At 47.1% G+C, this 18,276-nt stretch overlaps 1 protein-coding gene across 2 annotated transcripts in view; it reads left to right on the forward strand.

Moving 5' to 3' along the window:
- smg6 (SMG6 nonsense mediated mRNA decay factor) overlaps window positions 1-18,276 on the forward strand; it is a 40,889-nt gene that overhangs the window by 8,513 nt on the left and 14,100 nt on the right. For both annotated transcript variants that reach the window (XM_036989494.1, XM_036989495.1), the window contains 12 exons: window positions 221-331; window positions 1,142-1,248; window positions 1,481-1,559; window positions 2,258-2,368; window positions 2,714-2,929; window positions 6,322-6,383; window positions 6,637-6,782; window positions 7,174-7,287; window positions 14,832-14,991; window positions 15,173-15,392; window positions 16,584-16,763; window positions 16,919-17,062. In XM_036989494.1, the coding sequence (XP_036845389.1) occupies window positions 221-331; window positions 1,142-1,248; window positions 1,481-1,559; window positions 2,258-2,368; window positions 2,714-2,929; window positions 6,322-6,383; window positions 6,637-6,782; window positions 7,174-7,287; window positions 14,832-14,991; window positions 15,173-15,392; window positions 16,584-16,763; window positions 16,919-17,062 (1,650 nt within the window). The remainder of the gene's footprint in view (window positions 1-220; window positions 332-1,141; window positions 1,249-1,480; window positions 1,560-2,257; window positions 2,369-2,713; window positions 2,930-6,321; window positions 6,384-6,636; window positions 6,783-7,173; window positions 7,288-14,831; window positions 14,992-15,172; window positions 15,393-16,583; window positions 16,764-16,918; window positions 17,063-18,276) is intronic.

An 18,276-nucleotide genomic window follows, 5' to 3' on the forward strand; every position in this document is an offset into this window, starting at 1 on the left:
GTTCTTTGATGCACTGTGTTTGTTTCCCAGGGGACGGTGTTCTTTGATGCACTGTGTTTGTTTCCCAGGGGACGGCGTTCTTTGATGCACTGTGTTTGTTTCCCAGGGGACGGCGTTCTTTGATGCACTGTGTTTGTTTCCCAGGGGACGGCGTTCTTTGATGCACTGTGTTTGTTTCCCAGGGGACGGCGTTCTTTGATGCACTGTGTTTGTTTCCCAGGGGACGGCGTTCTTTGATGCACTGCTGCAGAAGCTTCAGACGGTGTTTCAATTTAAACTGGAGGATTACATGGACGGCATGGCCATCAGACCACGTCCACTACGCAAGACGGTAACAACACAACCTCTGTGTGTGTCTGTCTGTCTGTCTGTCTACACGTGATGTGTGTTCAGAACGACACGACCTCTGTGTGTCTGTCTGTGTGTCTGTCTGTGTCTGTCTGTCTGTGTGTCTGTGTGTGTGTGTGTGTGTGTGTGTGTACACGTGATGTGTGTTCAGAACGACACGACTACTGTGTGTGTGTGTTTACAGACTGTGTGTGTGTGTGTGTGTACATGTGATGAGTGTTCAGACTGAAAAAAAAAAAAACAACGAAATAGGATGTTCTAAGTCCACAGCAATGCTTAAACCACATCAGGAGACCACTTTTGGAAAAATCTAATACATTTTCTATTTCTGGGTGTAGTTATCTTTTAATTTGAGTTTTTAACAGTGTTTTTGTAGCACATGCGATGGTAGAGTTTGGAAAATAATCACAATATCATTCTGGCAGGTAAACAGGCTGTTAACAACATTTCATTTATGTTTTTTGGGAAAAGCCTTCGTCTACTTAGCGTCATCATCATCATTGCCTCTTCAGAGAGTTGCAGGAAATACGAAATCACTGATGCATTCTGTTCGTTGTCTTATGACAAACTCGGGAAAATTGTATAAATAGTTTTATACATTTTAGTTTTTTCCCTACAGGCCCGACAACCAGAATATACATTTCAGTTGTCCAAATGGACAAGTTAAAAAACGAATAAATTATATATTTTTTTAAATCAATTTGAATGTGTGGATTGTGTCCTCGTTCTCCCCGTTGTAGATTCTCTAGGGTCCCACGTGTATTGAACAGTGTTACAATGTGTGTTGCTCCAGGTGAAGTATGCTCTGATCAGTGCCCAGCGGTGTTTGATCTGTCAGGGGGACATCGCCCGTTACAGAGAGCAAGCCAGCGACTCGGCTAACTACGGCAAGGCCCGCAGGTACCGTACCGTGGCCACCAGGGAAAAGCATCTTATCCGTGTTCCTGTCCGTTGACGAATCGTAAATGGGGGGGGGGGGGGGGGGGGGGGGGGGGGGGGGGGGGGGGGGGGGGGGGGGGGGGGGGACTAGTGTTGTTAAAATGTTGTACATATGAAATAAGACTCCTTTATAGGTCTCTCTTGCGAAGGAGACTCAGACACAATGTGCTCCTCTCTTCCTCCTCCCGTCTAGCTGGTACCTGAAGGCCCAGCAGATTGCTCCTAAGAACGGACGACCTTACAACCAGCTGGCCCTGCTGGCTGTTTACACGGTGAGAGTCGAAGGGAGGGGGGGGTGAGAGGGGGAGGAGAGGGGAGGATCACTGTTTACACGGTGAGAGTCGAAGGGAGGGGGGGGGGGGGGGGTGAACTGTACTTTTTTTGTGTGGCCAGTATAGCCAAGATCTTAAGAGAAATATCACATATTTCTCAATCTCTCCTTTCCTCCCCTCTTCTTCGCCCCCTCTCTCTTTCTTTCTCCCCCTTCTCTCTCCTTCCTCTCTCGCTCTCTCTCTCCTTTCCCCCCTCCCTCCCTCTCTCTCTCTCCTTCCCCCCTCTCCTCCCCCTCTCTCCCTCCTTTCCTCCCCTCTCTCGCTCTCTCTCCCTCCTTTCCTCCCTCTCCTCCCCCTCTCCCTCTCTCTCTCACTCCTTTCCTCCCTCTCCCCCCCTCTCTCCTTTCCTCCCTCTCCCCCCCTTTCTCCTTTCCTCCCCCTCCTCCTCCCCCTCTCTCTCTCCTTTCCTCCCCTCTCTCGCTCTCTCTCTCTCCTTTCCTCCCTCTCCTCCCCCTCCCTCTCCCCCCTCTCCTCCCCTCTCTCTCTCCTTTCCTCCCCTCTCTCGCGCTCTCTCTCTCCTTTCCTCCCTCTCCTCCCCCTCTCTCTCTCCCTTCCTCCCATCTCTCGCTCTCCCTCTCCTCTCCCCCCTCTCCCCCCCCTCACCCCTCTCTCCCCCCCCACCCCCCCTCTCTCTCTAGAAGAGGAAGTTGGATGCAGTGTATTACTACATGCGTAGCCTTGCTGCCTCCAACCCCATCCTCACTGCCAAGGAGAGTCTCATGAGTCTGTTTGAAGAGGCCAAACGCAAGGTCAGACACACACACACACCACACACACACACACACATACACACACACCACACACACATACACACACACCACACACACACCGAACACACACACACCACACACCACACACAAACCACACACCACACACACACACACACACACACACACACCACACACACATACACACACACACACATACACCACACATACACATAAAAGACACACACACCTCAAGTCATAACCCAGCTAATGTATTCATTGACCAAACACAACCTAACACCAGGCCTTTATAACACGTGATATTGGGAAGCAGGGATTCTCACCTGCCCCTTTGACCCCTGACCCCTTGACCTTTCACCCCCCCAGGCGGACCAGATGGAGCGGAGGAGGAAGCAGGAGTGGGAGGGGGGGTCCAGGGGCCCCGGGGTCCGAGGAGGAGGACGGGGGGAGGAAGGGGCCAGGGTGGAGATCTGGGTCGGCCCTATTGGACAGGCAGGGGTTCCGTCATCACACCGCGGGGGCAGCGAGTCCAGCAGAGACTCTGAACAGGAAGGAGAACTGGGCAACCTCAGCCCTAGTGATGTGAGTAGAACACTTTACACTGACACCCACACACACACCACACACACACACCACACACACACCACACACACACCATCCATGCATATACACACTCTTCTGGATTATCTGCAGCTTCTCTTCTGGTTCTGTTCCAGCTCTTTTATACTGGATGTTGTCTTTACTCTCTGTCTCTCTGTGTCTCTCTGTGTCTCTCTGTGTCTCTCTGTGTCTCTCTGTCTCTCTCTCTCTGTGTCTCTCTCTCTGTGTCTCTCTGTCTCTCTGTGTCTCTCTGTGTCTCTGTCTCTCTCTGTGTCTCTCTGGGTCTCTCTCTGTGTCTCTCTGGGTCTCTCTGTGTCTCTCTGGGTCTCTCTGGGTCTCTCTCTGGGTCTCTCTCTGTGTCTCTCTCTGTGTCTCTCTCTGTGTCTCTCTCTGTGTCTCTCTGTGTCTCTCTCTGTGTCTCTCTCTGTGTCTCTCTGGGTCTCTCTGTGTCTCTCTGTGTCTCTCTCTCTGTGTCTCTCTCTCTGTGTCTCTCTGTGTCTCTCTTTGTCTCTCTGGGTCTCTCTGTGTCTCTCTGTGTCTCTGGGTCTCTCTGGGTCTCTCTGTGTCTCTCTCTCTGTGTCTCTCTCTCTGTGTCTCTCTCTCTGTGTCTCTCTGTGTCTCTCTGTGTCTCTCTGGGTCTCTCTGGGTCTCTCTGTGTCTCTGTGTCTCTCTCTGTGTCTATCTGTGTCTCTCTGTCTCTCTCTGTCTCTCTCTGTGTCTATCTGTGTCTCTCTGTCTCTCTCTGTGTGTCTCTGTGTCTCTTTGTGTCTCTGTGTCTCTCTGTGTCTCTCTGTCTCTTTGTGTCTCTCTCTGTCTCTCTCTGTCTCTCTGTGTCTCTCTCTGGGTCTCTCTGTGTCTCTCTCTGTGTCTCTCTCTGGGTCTCTCTGTATCTCTCTATGTGTCTCTCTCTGTGTCTGTCTGTCTCTCTCTCTCAATTCAATTCAAGGGCTTTATTGGCATGGGAAACATGTGTTAACATTGCCAAAGCAAGTGAGGTAGACAACATACAAAGTGAATATATAAAGTGAAATAAACAATAAAAATTAACAGTAAACATTACACATACAGAGGTTTCAAAACAGTAAAGACATTACAAATGTCATATTATGTATATATACAGTGTTTTAACAATGTACAAATGGTTAAAGGACACAAGATAAAATAAATAAGCACAAATATGGGTTGTATTTACAATGGTGTTTGTTCTTCACTGGTTGCCCTTTTCTCGTGGCAACAGGTCACAAATCTTGCTGCTGTGATGGCACACTGTGGAATTTCACCCAGTAGATATGGGAGGTTATCAAAATAGGATTTGTTTTCGAATTCTTTGTGGATCTGTGTAATCTGAGGGAAATATGTCTCTCTCTTTCTCTCTGTCTGCCTCTCTCTCTCTTTCTCTGTCCTCTCTCTGTGTCTCTCTCTCTCTTTCTCTGTCCTCTCTCTGTGTCTCTGTTTGTTGATTTTACCAGATTCCGGATCATATTTCTCTCCTTCCACACACACATACTAGAGATGTTTTACATACTAGAGATGTTTTCTCTCCCAGGAAGTGGTGCTCTGTGACACACCCTCTGTAGCAGACAGACGGTGCTTCGTGGGCCATGGTGCTCTTGTTATTGCCATCTCCATGGAGATACTACCCCGTAAACACACGCGCACACAGACTCACATCCTCACACACACACACACACACACACACACACACACATCCTCTCTCACCATGCAGACACACACAGGGTGTTTCTGAAGACGACCCCCATTGATAAATCAATAGTTAGTGAGAAATCTCTGTTTGTTTCCAAGACTCATTTACTCTTTCTCTGTTTCCCTCCTTTCTTTCTTATTTTCTGATGTAAGTTGGCCTGTTGTCAAATTCTCTCATTCCCTCTCCTTTCTGCTCAGTCCCCTTCACCTAGCTGTTGTAACCTGTTACAGCCAGTCCCCTTCACCTAGCTGTTGTAACCTGTTACAGCCAGTCCCCTTCACCTAGCTGTTGTAACCTGTTATAGCCAGTCCCCTTCACCTAGCTGTTGTAACCTGTTACAGCCAGTCCCCTTCACCTAGCTGTTGTAACCTGTTATAGCCAGTCCCCTTCACCTAGCTGTTGTAACCTGTTACAGCCAGTCCCCTTCACCTAGCTGTTGTAACCTGTTATAGCCAGTCCCCTTCACCTAGCTGTTGTAACCTGTTAATAGCCAGTCCCCTTCACCTTGCTGTTGTAACCTGTTATAGCCAGTCCCCTTCACCTAGCTGTTGTAACCTGTTACAGCCAGTCCCCTTCACCTAGCTGTTGTAACCTGTTATAGCCAGTCCCCTTCACCTAGCTGTTGTAACCTGTTAATAGCCAGTCCCCTTCACCTTGCTGTTGTAACCTGTTATAGCCAGTCCCCTTCACCTTGCTGTTGTAACCTGTTATAGCCAGTCCCCTTCACCTAGCTGTTGTAACCTGTTATAGCCAGTCCCCTTCACCTTGCTGTTGTAACCTGTTATAGCCAGTCCCCTTCACCTTGCTGTTGTAACCTGTTATAGCCAGTCCCCTTCACCTAGCTGTTGTAACCTGTTATAGCCAGTCCCCTTCACCTAGCTGTTGTAACATGTTATAGGCAGTCCCCTTCACCTAGCTGCTGTAACCTGTTATAGCCAGTCCCCTTCACCTAGCTGTTGTAACCTGTTATAGCCAGTCCCTTCACCTAGCTGTTGTAACCTGTTATAGCCAGTCCCTTTCACATAGCTGTTATAACCAGTCCCCTTCACATAGCTGTTATAACCACTGTTATAACCAGTCCCCTTCAAATAGCTGTTATAACCATTGTTATAACCAGTCCCCTTCACCTAGCTGTTATAACCACTGTTATAACCCGTCCCCTTCACCTAGCTGTTATAACTACTGTTATAACCAGTCCCCTTCACCTAGCTGTTATAACCCGTCCCCTTCACCTAGCTGTTATAACCAGTCCCCTTCGCCTAGCTGTTATAACCATTCCCCTTCACCTAGCTGTTATAACCAGTCCCCTTCACCTAGCTGTTATAACCACTGTTATAACCCATCCCTTTCACCTAGCTGTTATAACCCGTCCCCTTCACCTAGCTGTTATAACCCGTCCCCTTCACTTAGCTGTTATAACCCGTCCCCTTCACCTAGCTGTTATAACCCGTCCCCTTCACCTAGCTGTTATAACCAGTCCCCTTCACCTAGCTGTTATAACCCGTCCCCTTCACCTAGCTCTTATAATAGCACTCATACCAAGGCCAATGATGTCACAGAGAAATAGCATTTAACAGTGATAGATGGCAGGACAGACATGTCTAATCAATGACAGACTGTCTGACTCATCAGTGCTCTGTTGCTCCTGTCTCTCTGCTTCTGTCTGCAGCTCAATAAGAGGTTTACACTCAGCTTCCTCCACGCTCACGGAAAACTCTTCACTAAAGTGGGGTGAGTACTCTGCCCTGTGTGTGTGTGTGTGTGTGTGTGTGTGCGCAAGCTTGTTTTTTAAAATATGTAGACTTCATTTTCATGTAGTCTTGTCACAGACAGCTTTTCTAACTCGCACTGATTATGAGAGTTAGCTGCTGTTTCGTAAGATAGATTTAGCTTCCAGTCCCTGTGATGCGTGGTTGTCTTTCTGTGACGTCTGTAAGTCCCTCTGGGTAAGGAGTGTCTGCTAAATTAGCATAATGTGTTGCAGCATGGAGTCGTTCCCTTCGGTGGCCAGTCGGGTTCTCCAGGAGTTCACCGTGCTGCTCCAACACAGCCCCTCTCCTCTGGGCAGCACACGCATGTTGCAGATCATCACCATTAACATGTTCACGATACACAACGCTCAGAGCAGAGGTAACATACACACAGAAGTGTGACCTTGTGCCAGCAACACTCAAGCCTGTGACTAAATGTTTCTCTCTCTCTCTCTCTCTTCTCTCTTTTTCTCTCTTCTTCTCTCTCTCTTCTCTCTCTCTCTCTCTCTCTCTCTCTCTCTTCTCTCTCTCGCTCTCTTTTTCTCTCTTCTCTCTTCTCGCTCCTCTCTTCTCTCTCCTCTCTCCCCTTTCTCTTCTTTCTTCTCTCTCCCCTCTCTCTCTCTTCTCTCTCTTCTCTCTCCTCTCTCCTCTCTCTCTTCTCTCTCCCCTCTCTCTCTCTCTCTTTCTCTCTCTTCTCTCTCCCCTCTCTCTCTCCTCTCTCCGCTTTCTCTTCTTTCTCCTCTCCTCCTCCTCTCCTCTCCTCTCTCTAGGAGGAGACAGTGAGGTGAGATCTGTGTTACAGGAACAGACTACAGCTCTGGGTCTGGCCATGTTCTCTCTGCTGGTCCAACGCTGCACAGAGCTGCTGAGAGACACACCCGCAGGTACACACACACACACACACACACACACACACACACACACACACACGTAAGGGCATACGATAGCGTACAGTTATGGCAATAACTACTGTTCTCTGAAGGAGGGAACAAGGTATAACATACTACGGGGAGTCAAAAACAAATCATAGTCACCTGAAATCACGCTGCAACCCCAAAACGGGCCAATGGATATCGAGCTCGCCCTTGGTAGTAACACCGGAAACTGTGGACTCGCTCGCTGCCACGGCAACCCAAGGCACACGCAAACAATTTGCCACCCTCGACAGCAGATACGGGATCTGTGGGTTTAGGCCCCATAAACTGTTTATGATCTCTGCATAGTCACTTCACCTACATGTAGAAATTACTTCGACTAACCTGTACCCTCACACATTGACTTGGTACCGGTACCCCCTGTATATAGCCTCCACATTGACTTGGTACCGGTACCCCCTGTATATAGCCTCATTACTAACCTGTACCCCCTGTATATAGCCTCATTACTAACCTGTACCCCCACACATTTACTTGGTACTGGTACCCCCTGTATATAGTCTCATTACTAACCTGTACCCCCACACATTGACTCGGTACCGGTACCCCCTGTATATAGCCTCATTACTAACCTGAACTCCCACACATTGACTTGGTACCGGTACCCCCTGTATATAGTCTCATTACTAACTGGTACCCCCTGTATATAGCCTCGTTACTAACCGGTACCCCCACACATTGACTCGGTACCGGTACCCCCTGTATATAGCCTCATTACTAACCTGTACCCCCACACATTGACTTGGTACCGGTACCCCCTGTATATAGCCTCATTACTAACCTGTACCCCCACACATTGACTTGGTACCGGTACCCCCTGTATATAGCCTAATTATTAACCTGTACCCCCACACATTGACTTGGTACCGGTACCCCCTGTATATAGCCTCATTACTAACCTGTACCCCCACACATTGACTTGGTACCGGTACCCCCTGTATATAGCCTCATTACTAACCTGTACCCCCTGTATATAGCCTCATTACTAACCTGTACCCCCTGTATATAGCCTCATTACTAACCTGTACCCCCACACATTGACTTGGTACCGGTACCACCTGTATATAGACTCATTATTAACCTGTACCCCCACACATTGACTTGGTACCGGTACCCCCTGTATATAGCCTCATTACTAACCTGTACCCCCACACATTGACTTGGTACCGGTACCCCCTGTATATAGCCTCATTACTAACCTGTACCTCCACACATTGACTTGGTACCGGTACCCCCTGTATATAGACTCATTATTAACCTGTACCCCCACACATTGACTTGGTACCGGTACCCTCTGTATATAGCCTCATTACTAACCTGTACCCCCTGTATATAGACTCATTACTAACCTGTACCCCCTGTATATAGCCTCATTACTAACCTGTACCCCCTGTATATAGTAGACTCATTACTAACCTGTACCCCCTGTATATAGCCTCATTACTAACCTGTACCCCCTGTATATAGCCTCATTACTAACCTGTACCCCCTGTATATAGCCTCATTACTAACCTGTACCCCCTGTATATAGCCTCATTACTAACCTGTACCCCCTGTATATAGCCTCATTACTAACCTGTACCCCCTGTATATAGCCTCATTACTAACCTGTACCCCCTGTATATAGCCTCATTACTAACCTGTACCCCCTGTATATAGCCTCATTACTAACCTGTACCCCCTGTATATAGCCTCATTACTAACCTGTACCCCCTGTATATAGCCTCATTACTAACCTGTACCCCCTGTATATAGCCTCATTACTAACCTGTACCCCCTGTATATAGCCTCATTACTAACCTGTACCCCCTGTATATAGCCTCATTACTAACCTGTACCCCCTTTATATAGCCTCATTACTAACCTGTACCCCCTGTATATAGCCTCATTACTAACCTGTACCCCCTGTATATAGCCTCATTACTAACCTGTACCCCCTGTATATAGCCTCATTACTAACCTGTACCCCCTGTATATAGCCTCATTACTAACCTGTACCCCCTGTATATAGCCTCATTACTAACCTGTACCCCCTGTATATAGCCTCATTACTAACCTGTACCCCCTGTATATAGCCTCATTACTAACCTGTACCCCCTGTATATAGCCTCATTACTAACCTGTACCCCCTGTATATAGCCTCATTACTAACCTGTACCCCCTGTATATAGCCTCATTACTAACCTGTACCCCCTGTATATAGCCTCATTACTAACCTGTACCCCCTGTATATAACCTCATTACTAACCTGTACCCCCTGTATATAGCCTCATTACTAACCTGTACCCCCTGTATATAGCCTCATTACTAACCTGTACCCCCTGTATATAGCCTCATTACTAACCTGTACCCCCTGTATATAGCCTCATTACTAACCTGTACCCCCTGTATATAGCCTCATTACTAACCTGTACCCCCTGTATATAGCCTCATTACTAACCTGTACCCCCTGTATATAGCCTCATTACTAACCTGTACCCCCTGTATATAGCCTCATTACTAACCTGTACCCCCTGTATATAGCCTCATTACTAACCTGTACCCCCTGTATATAGCCTCATTACTAACCTGTACCCCCTGTATATAGCCTCATTACTAACCTGTACCCCCTGTATATAGCCTCATTATTGTTATTTTATTGTTAAACTTTAGTTTATTCAGGAATGTTGTTGTTGTTAACTCTATTTTCTTAACTGCGTTGTCGGTTAGTATTTCACGGTTAAGGGGTAAACGGTTGTGTTGGGCGACAAACCATTTAATTTGATTATGGGCCCCCGCCCAAAAGGCGGATAATCTCTAGGAACCAGGGTTGTCGGGCCCAACAGGGGAGCCACCAAAATCAACAGTGGACCCTCGCCACGGTGGCCTGAATCAGATCCATAGAGCAGGGTCCGAGGCCACTGATAGGCCAAAGCATCCTGTACCCAACGGAGCGCTCAGATCCCTTTATTGAGAAGGGCAGACTGCAATGCGGGTTTTCTTGCGATTCTTTACATGTACAGGACCAGTCATAAGTTCGGACACCAACTCATTCCAGGGTGTTTCTTCATTCGGTATAATTTTCTACATTGTAGAGTAATAGTGAAGACATAAACAAAAATAAAATAACACATGGACTCATTGTAGTAAACCAAAAATGTTTTAACCAAATCAAAATATATTTGAGATTCTTCAAAGTAGCCACCCCTTTGCCTTGATGACAGCTTTGCACACTCTTGGCATTCTCTCAACCAGCTTCAAGAGGTAGTCACCTGGAATGCATTTCAATTAACAAGGTGTGCCTTGTTAAAAGTTAATTTTGTGGAATTTCTTTCCTTAATATGTTTTAGCCAATCAGTTGTGTTGTGACAAGGTAGGAGTGGTATACAGAAGATAGCCCTATTTGGTAAAAGTTAATGTCCATATTATGGCAAGAACAGCTCAAATAAGCACAGAGAAACAACAGTCAATCAGTATTTTAAGACATGAAGGTCAGTCAATATGGAACATTTCAAGAACTTTGTCACAAAAATCATCAAGCACTATGATGAAACTGTCTCTCATGAGGACCGCCACAGGAAAGGAAGACCCAGAGTTACCTCTGCTGCAGGGTTCAAGCTCATTAGAGTTACCAGCCTAAGAAATTGCAGCCCAAATAAATGCTTCACCAAGTTCCAGTAACAGACACATCTCAACATCAACTGTTCAGAGGAGACTGTGTGAATCAGGTCTTCATGGTCAAATCGCTGCAAAGAAGCCACTACTAAAGGACACCAATAAGAAGAAAAGACTTGCTTGGGCCAAGAAACACGAGCACTGGACATTAGACCGGTGGAAATCTGTCCTTTGGTCTGATGAGTCCAAATTTGAGATTTTTGTTTCTTTGTGAGACTGAATTGATGATCTCTGTATGTGTGGTTCCCACCATGAAGCATGGAGGAGGAGGTGTGATGGTGCTTTGCTGGTGAAACTGTCTGTGATTTATTTAGAATTCAAGGCACACTTAACCAGCATGGCTACCACAGCATTCTGCAGCGATACACCATCCCATCTGGTTTGCAGTTAGTGGGACTATCATTTGTTTTTAAACAGGACAATGACCCAACACACCTCCAGGCTGTGTAAGGGCTATTTGACCAAGAAGGAGAGTGATGGAGTGCTGCATCAGATGACCTGGCCTCCACAATCTCTTGAGATGGTTTGGGATGAGTTGGACCGCAGAGTTAAGGAAAATCAGCCAAAAAGTGCTCAGCATATGTGGGAACTCCTTCAAGACTGTTGGAAAAGCATTCCAGGTGAAGCTGGTTGAGAGAATGCCAAGATTGTGCAAAGCTGTCATCAAGGCCAACGGTGGCTTCATTGAAGAATCTCCAATATAAAATATATTTGGATTTTTTAAAACTTTTGTTTGGGTTACTACATGATTCCGTATGTGTTATTTAGTAGTTTTGATGTATTCACTATTATTGTACAATCTTTTGACTGTTAGTGTACATTGGCCACAACCGAGGGGTGCAGTCTCCACTCCGTAGAGATAGGACCCCCCCCCCCACGGAAAGTAGATCCGCACCCACGTTGTGAGATCTGGAAAGATGCGTCACCGTCCTCATCACCCATGGTGACACTCTGCATGTCCTCATCACCCATGGTGACGCTCTGCATGTCCTCATTACCCATGGTGAAACTCTACATGTCCTCAACTCTGCATGTCCTCATCACCCATGGTGACACTGCATGTCCTCATCACCCATGGTGACACTCTGCATGTCCTCATCACCCATGGTGACACTCTGCATGTCCTCATCACCCATGGTGACACTCTGCATGTCCTCATCACCCATGGTGAAACTCTACATGTCCTCAACTCTACATGTCCTCATCACCCATGGTGACACTCTGCATGTCCGCCACTGGACGAAACACGCTGCTAGTCTCTCATATATTATCTCATGAGGTGCCCAGTGCCACCCCGAGGACTGGGATGTTTTATCGATCCAACACCCTGAGGACTGGGATGTTTTATCGATCCAACACCCTGAGGACTGGGATGTTTTATCGATCCAACACCCTGAGGACTGGGATGTTTTATCGATCCAACACCCTGAGGACTGGGATGTTTTATCGATCCAACACCCTGAGGACTGGGATGTTTTATCGATCCAACACCCTGAGGACTGGGATGTTTTATCGATCCAACACCCTGAGGACTGGGATGTTTTTCATATCCAACACCCTGAGGACTGGGATGTTTTATCGATCCAACACCCTGAGGACTGGGATGTTTTATCGATCCAACACCCCGAGGACTGGGATGTTTTATCGATCCAACACCCCGAGGACTGGGATGTTTTATCGATCCAACACCCTGAGGACTGGGATGTTTTATCGTTCCAACACCCTGAGGACTGGGATGTTTTATCGTTCCAACACCCTGAGGACTGGGATGTTTTATCGATCCAACACCCTGAGGACTGGGATGTTTTATCGATCCAACACCCTGAGGACTGGGATGTTTTATCGATCCAACACTCTTGACAACCGTGTCTGAACGTGGTGAAGGAACGGTGCGTTCTGATGCCCGGCCCATACCAGGTTCGGGGACCTTTGCAACCGGTAACTTGCCCCCCCCCCCCCCCCCCCCCCCCCCCAATTGACCGAGCCACTTGAGAGCACTGTTGCCACAGTAAATACAGTGCCTTGCGAAAGTATTCGGCCCCCTTGAACTTTGCGACCGTTTGCCACATTTCAGGCTTCAAACATAAAGATATAAAACTGTATTTTTTTGTGAAGAATCAACAACAAGTGGGACACAATCATGAAGTGGAACGACATTTATTGGATATTTCAAACTTTTTTAACAAATCAAAATCTGAAAAATTGGGCGTGCAAAATTATTCAGCCCCCTTAAGTTAATACTTTGTAGCGCCACCTTTTGCTGCGATTACAGCTGTAAGTCGCTTGGGGTATGTCTCTATCAGTTTTGCACATCGAGGGACTGACATTTTTTCCCATTCCTCCTTGCAAAACAGCTCTAGCTCAGTGAGGTTGGATGGAGAGCATTTGTGAACAACAGATTTTAGTTCTTTCCACATATTCTCGATTGGATTCAGGTCTGGACTTTGACTTGGCCATTCTAACACCTGGATATGTTTATTTTTGAACCATTCCATTGTAGATTTTGCTTTATGTTTTGGATCATTGTCTTGTTGGAAGACAAATCTCCGTCCCAGTCTCAGGTCTTTTGCAGACTCCATCAGGTTCCATCATTCTTCCAGAATGGTCCTGTATTTGGCTCCATCCATCTTCCCATCAATTTTAACCATCTTCCCTGTCCCTGCTGAAGAAAAGCAGGCCCAAACCATGATGCTGCCACCACCATGTTTGACAGTGGGGATTGGTGTGTTCAGCTGTGTTGCTTTTACGCCAAACATAACGTTTTGCATTGTTGCCAAAAAGTTCAATTTTGGTTTCATCTGACCAGAGCACCTTCTTCCACATGTTTGGTGTGTCTCCCAGGTGGCTTGTGGCAAACTTTAAACAACACTTTTTATGGATATCTTTAAGAAATGGCTTTCTTCTTGCCACTCTTCCATAAAGGCCAGATTTGTGCAATATACGACTGATTGTTGTGCTATGGACAGAGTCTCCCACCTCAGCTGTAGATCTCTGCAGTTCATCCAGAGTGATCATGGGCCTCTTGGCTGCATCTCTGATCAGTCTTCTCCTTGTATGAGCTGAAAGTTTAGAGGGACGGCCAGGTCTTGGTAGAATTGCAGTGGTCTGATACTCCTTCCATTTCAATATTATCGCTTGCACAGTGCTCCTTGGGATGTTTAAAGCTTAGGAAATATTTTTGTATCCAAATCCGGATTTAAACTTCTTCACAACAGTATCTCGGACCTGCCTGGTGTGTTCCTTGTTCTTCATGATGCTCTCTGCGCTTTTAACGGACCTCTGAGACTATCACAGTGCAGGTGCATTTATACGGAGACTTGATTACACACAGGTGGATTGTATTTATCCTCATTAGTCATTTAGGTCAACATTGGATCATTCAGAGATCCTCACTGAACTTCTGGAGAGAGTTTGCTGCACTGAAAGTAAAGGGGCTGAATAATTTTGCACGCCCAATTTTTCCGTTTTTGATTTGTTAAAAAAGTTTGGAATATCCAATAAATGTCGTTCCACTTCATGATTGTGTCCCACTTGTTGTTGATTCTTCACAAAAAAATACAGTTTTATATCTTTATGTTTGAAGCCTGAAATGTGGCAAAAGGTCGCAAAGTTCAAGGGTGCCGAATACTTTCGCAAGGCACTGTATTTGGGGGTGGAGAGCCCCGAGCCAAACAATCTTCTTGGCGAAACTGGCTCATCACAAATTCATCCGCCTGTCCCTCTCAGGAATCCTGAGAAGAGGCGATGTTTATTCAGAAGCACCGTGCTAGGAGTAGCCACCTTGTTAGCCTCTTGATCGAAGTAGATCGGCACTCACTCGCTAAATCTCAATCACTCAGAGCCCATCCCAGCGGAGGAGAGAGAAGAGGGGCAGGAGGGGATGGTGAGAGTTTCTGCCTTTCCATTGGACCTGAGGGAGCTGCTGCCTAGCGTCAAGGTCTGGTCTGATTGGATGCTTGGACACCCCAACCAATGGAATCCTCCACCTTGCCGTATAGAGTAAGTACACACACATACACACACACACACACACACACGATGAGCTCTTTTTTCCCTGTTTGTTGCCTGGTTGGGTGGAATTGGCACTCAATTTCAAACGTAATAGACTTTTATTTTAAAATATTCTAAGGCACACTGACACACACACACTGACACACACACACTCTCTCTCCCCCTGTAGCTGTAGTCTTGATGTGTGGCGTAGCCTGGCAGACCTGTGTAATGCGTTGGCGCGTGTCGACCACGGCGAGGCGCCACTGTACAAGGCAGACGGGGACGGAGGCGAGGGGGATGAGGAGCTCCGCCTGCTGCTATTGGAGGAGGACAGGCTACTGGCCGGCTTCGTCCCGCTGCTCGCCGCCCCTCAGGAACCCTGCTACGTAGACTGCACCGGGGATACAGTGAGTTTATCCACCATACACACACACACACACACATACACACACACACACACACATACACATACACAATCATAAAACCGTATCAGTAGACCAATATTCTCTCCCTCTCCCCCCTTTTCTCCCTCCCCCCCTTTCTCCCTCTCCCCCCCTTTCTCCCCCCCTTTTCTCCCTCTCCCCCCCTTTTCTCCCTCTCCCCCCTTTTCTCCCTCTCCCCCCCTTTTCTCCCTCTCCCCCCCTTTCTCCCTCTCCCCCCCTTTTTCTCTCGCTCCCCCTTTTCTCTCTCTCCCCCTTTTCTCTCTCTCCCCCTTTTCTCTCTCCCCCCCTTTTCTCTCCCCCCCTTTTCTCTCTCCCCCCCTTTTCTCTCTCCCCCCCCTTTCTCTCCCTCCCCCCTTTTCTCCCTCTCCCCCCTTTTCTCCCTGTCCCCCCTTTTCTCCCTCTCCCCCCCTTTCTCTCCCTCCCCCCTTTCTCTCCCTCCCCCCTTTCTCTCCCTCCCCCCTTTTCTCCCTCCCCCCTTTTCTCCCTCTCCCCCCCTTTCTCTCCCCCCCTTTCTCTCCCCCCCTTTCTCTCCCTCCCCCCCTTTCTCTCCCTCCCCCCTTTTCTCCCTCTCCCCCCTTTTCTCCCTCCCCCCTTTTCTCCCTCCCCCCTTTTCTCCCTCCCCCCTTTTCTCCCTCTCCCCCCTTTTCTCCCTGTCCCCCCTTTTCTCCCTCTCCCCCCCTTTCTCTCCCTCCCCCCTTTCTCTCCCTCCCCCTTTCTCTCCCTCCCCCCTTTCTCTCCCTCCCCCCTTTTCTCCCTCCCCCCTTTTCTCCCTCCCCCCTTTTCTCCCTCTCCCCCCCTTTCTCTCCCTCTCCCCCCCTTTCTCTCCCTCCCCCCTTTTCTCCCTCTCCCCCCTTTTCTCCCTCTCCCCCCTTTTCTCCCTCTCCCCCCTTTTCTCCCTCCCCCCTTTTCTCCCTCTCCCCCCTTTTCTCCCTCTCCCCCCCTTTTCTCCCCCCCCCCCTTTTCTCCCTCCCCCCTTTTCTCCCTCTCCCCCCTTTTCTCCCTGTCCCCCCTTCTCTCCCTGTCCCCCCTTTTCTCCCTCTCCCCCCCTTTTCTCTCCCCCCCCCTTTTCTCCCTCTCCCCCCTTTTCTCTCCCCCCCCTTTTCTCCCTCTCCCCCCCTTTTCTCCCTCTCCCCCCCTTTTTCTCCCTCTCTCTAGGCGATAGCAGCAGACTGTAAAAGGGTAACAGTATTGAAGTATTTCCTGGAGGCTCTGTGTGGACAGGAAGAACCTCTCCTGGCTTTTAAAGGAGGGAAGTACGTCTCCATGGCAACCTCTCCCCAACCCGGTCGCCCCGGCGACGCACGCAGCAGACAGGACTCGCAGACAGAGAGAGAGGTGTGTCCGTCTCCTGTCCCCTGTGTGTCGCTGGCTTTTACCCAAACAACGGAAGTTAAACAGCTGTGTGTGTGATTGTGTGTGTGTGTGTGTGTGTGTGATTGTGTGTGTCTCAGTTTTGTAACATGCCCTTCTCTTCCGTTGCTGTGTCGCAGAGTGATGACGTCATCGTGGAGGCGGAGTCGTCTGTGTCGGACGGTGATGATGGCAGTGAGGACGACATCCGAGAGCTCCGGGCCAGACGGAGCGCCCTCACCAACAAACTGGCTGAGCAGCAGAGACGCAGGGACAAGATACAGGTAACACACACTATATACACACTATATACACACTACACTATATACACTACACTATATACACACTATATACACTACACTATATACACACAGGGACAAGATACAGGTAACACACACTACACTATATACACACTATACACACACTATATACACTACACTATATACACTATACTATATACACACTATACTATATACACACTATATACACTATACTATATACACTATACTATATACACTATACTATATACACACTATACACACACTATATACACACAGGGACTAGATACAGGTAACACACACTATATACACACTACACTATATACACACTATATACACTACACTATATACACACAGGGACAAGATACAGGTAACACACACTACACTATATACACACTATATACACACTATACACACACTATATACACTACACTATATACACTATACTATATACACACTATACTATATACACACTATACACACACTATATACACACAGGGACAAGATACAGGTAACACACACTACACTATATACACACTATATACACACTATATACACACTATACTATATACACACTATACTATATACACTACACTATATACACACTATACTATACACACACTATACACACACTATATACACACAGGGACTAGATACAGGTAACACATACTATATACACACTATATACCCACTATATACACACTACACTATATACACTATATACACTATACACACACTATATACACACAGGGACAAGATACAGGTAACACACACTACACTATATACACACTATACTATACACACTATACACACACTATATACACTACACTATATACACTATACTATATACACACTATACTATATACACACTATACTATATACACACTATATACACTACACTATACACACACTATATACACTACACTATATACACACTATACTATACACACAATATATACACTACATTATATACACACTATACTATATACACACTATATAAACTACACTATATACACACTATATACACTACACTATATACACACTATATACACACTATACTATACACACTATACACACACTATATACACTACACTATATACACTATACTATATACACACTATACTATATACACTACACTATGTACACACTATACTATATACACACAGGGACTAGATACAGGAAACACATACTATATACACACTATATACCCACTATATACA

The sequence above is a fragment of the Oncorhynchus mykiss genome, chromosome 10 (assembly GCF_013265735.2).
Source record: "Oncorhynchus mykiss isolate Arlee chromosome 10, USDA_OmykA_1.1, whole genome shotgun sequence".
NCBI classification, from domain to species: Eukaryota; Metazoa; Chordata; class Actinopteri; order Salmoniformes; family Salmonidae; genus Oncorhynchus; species Oncorhynchus mykiss.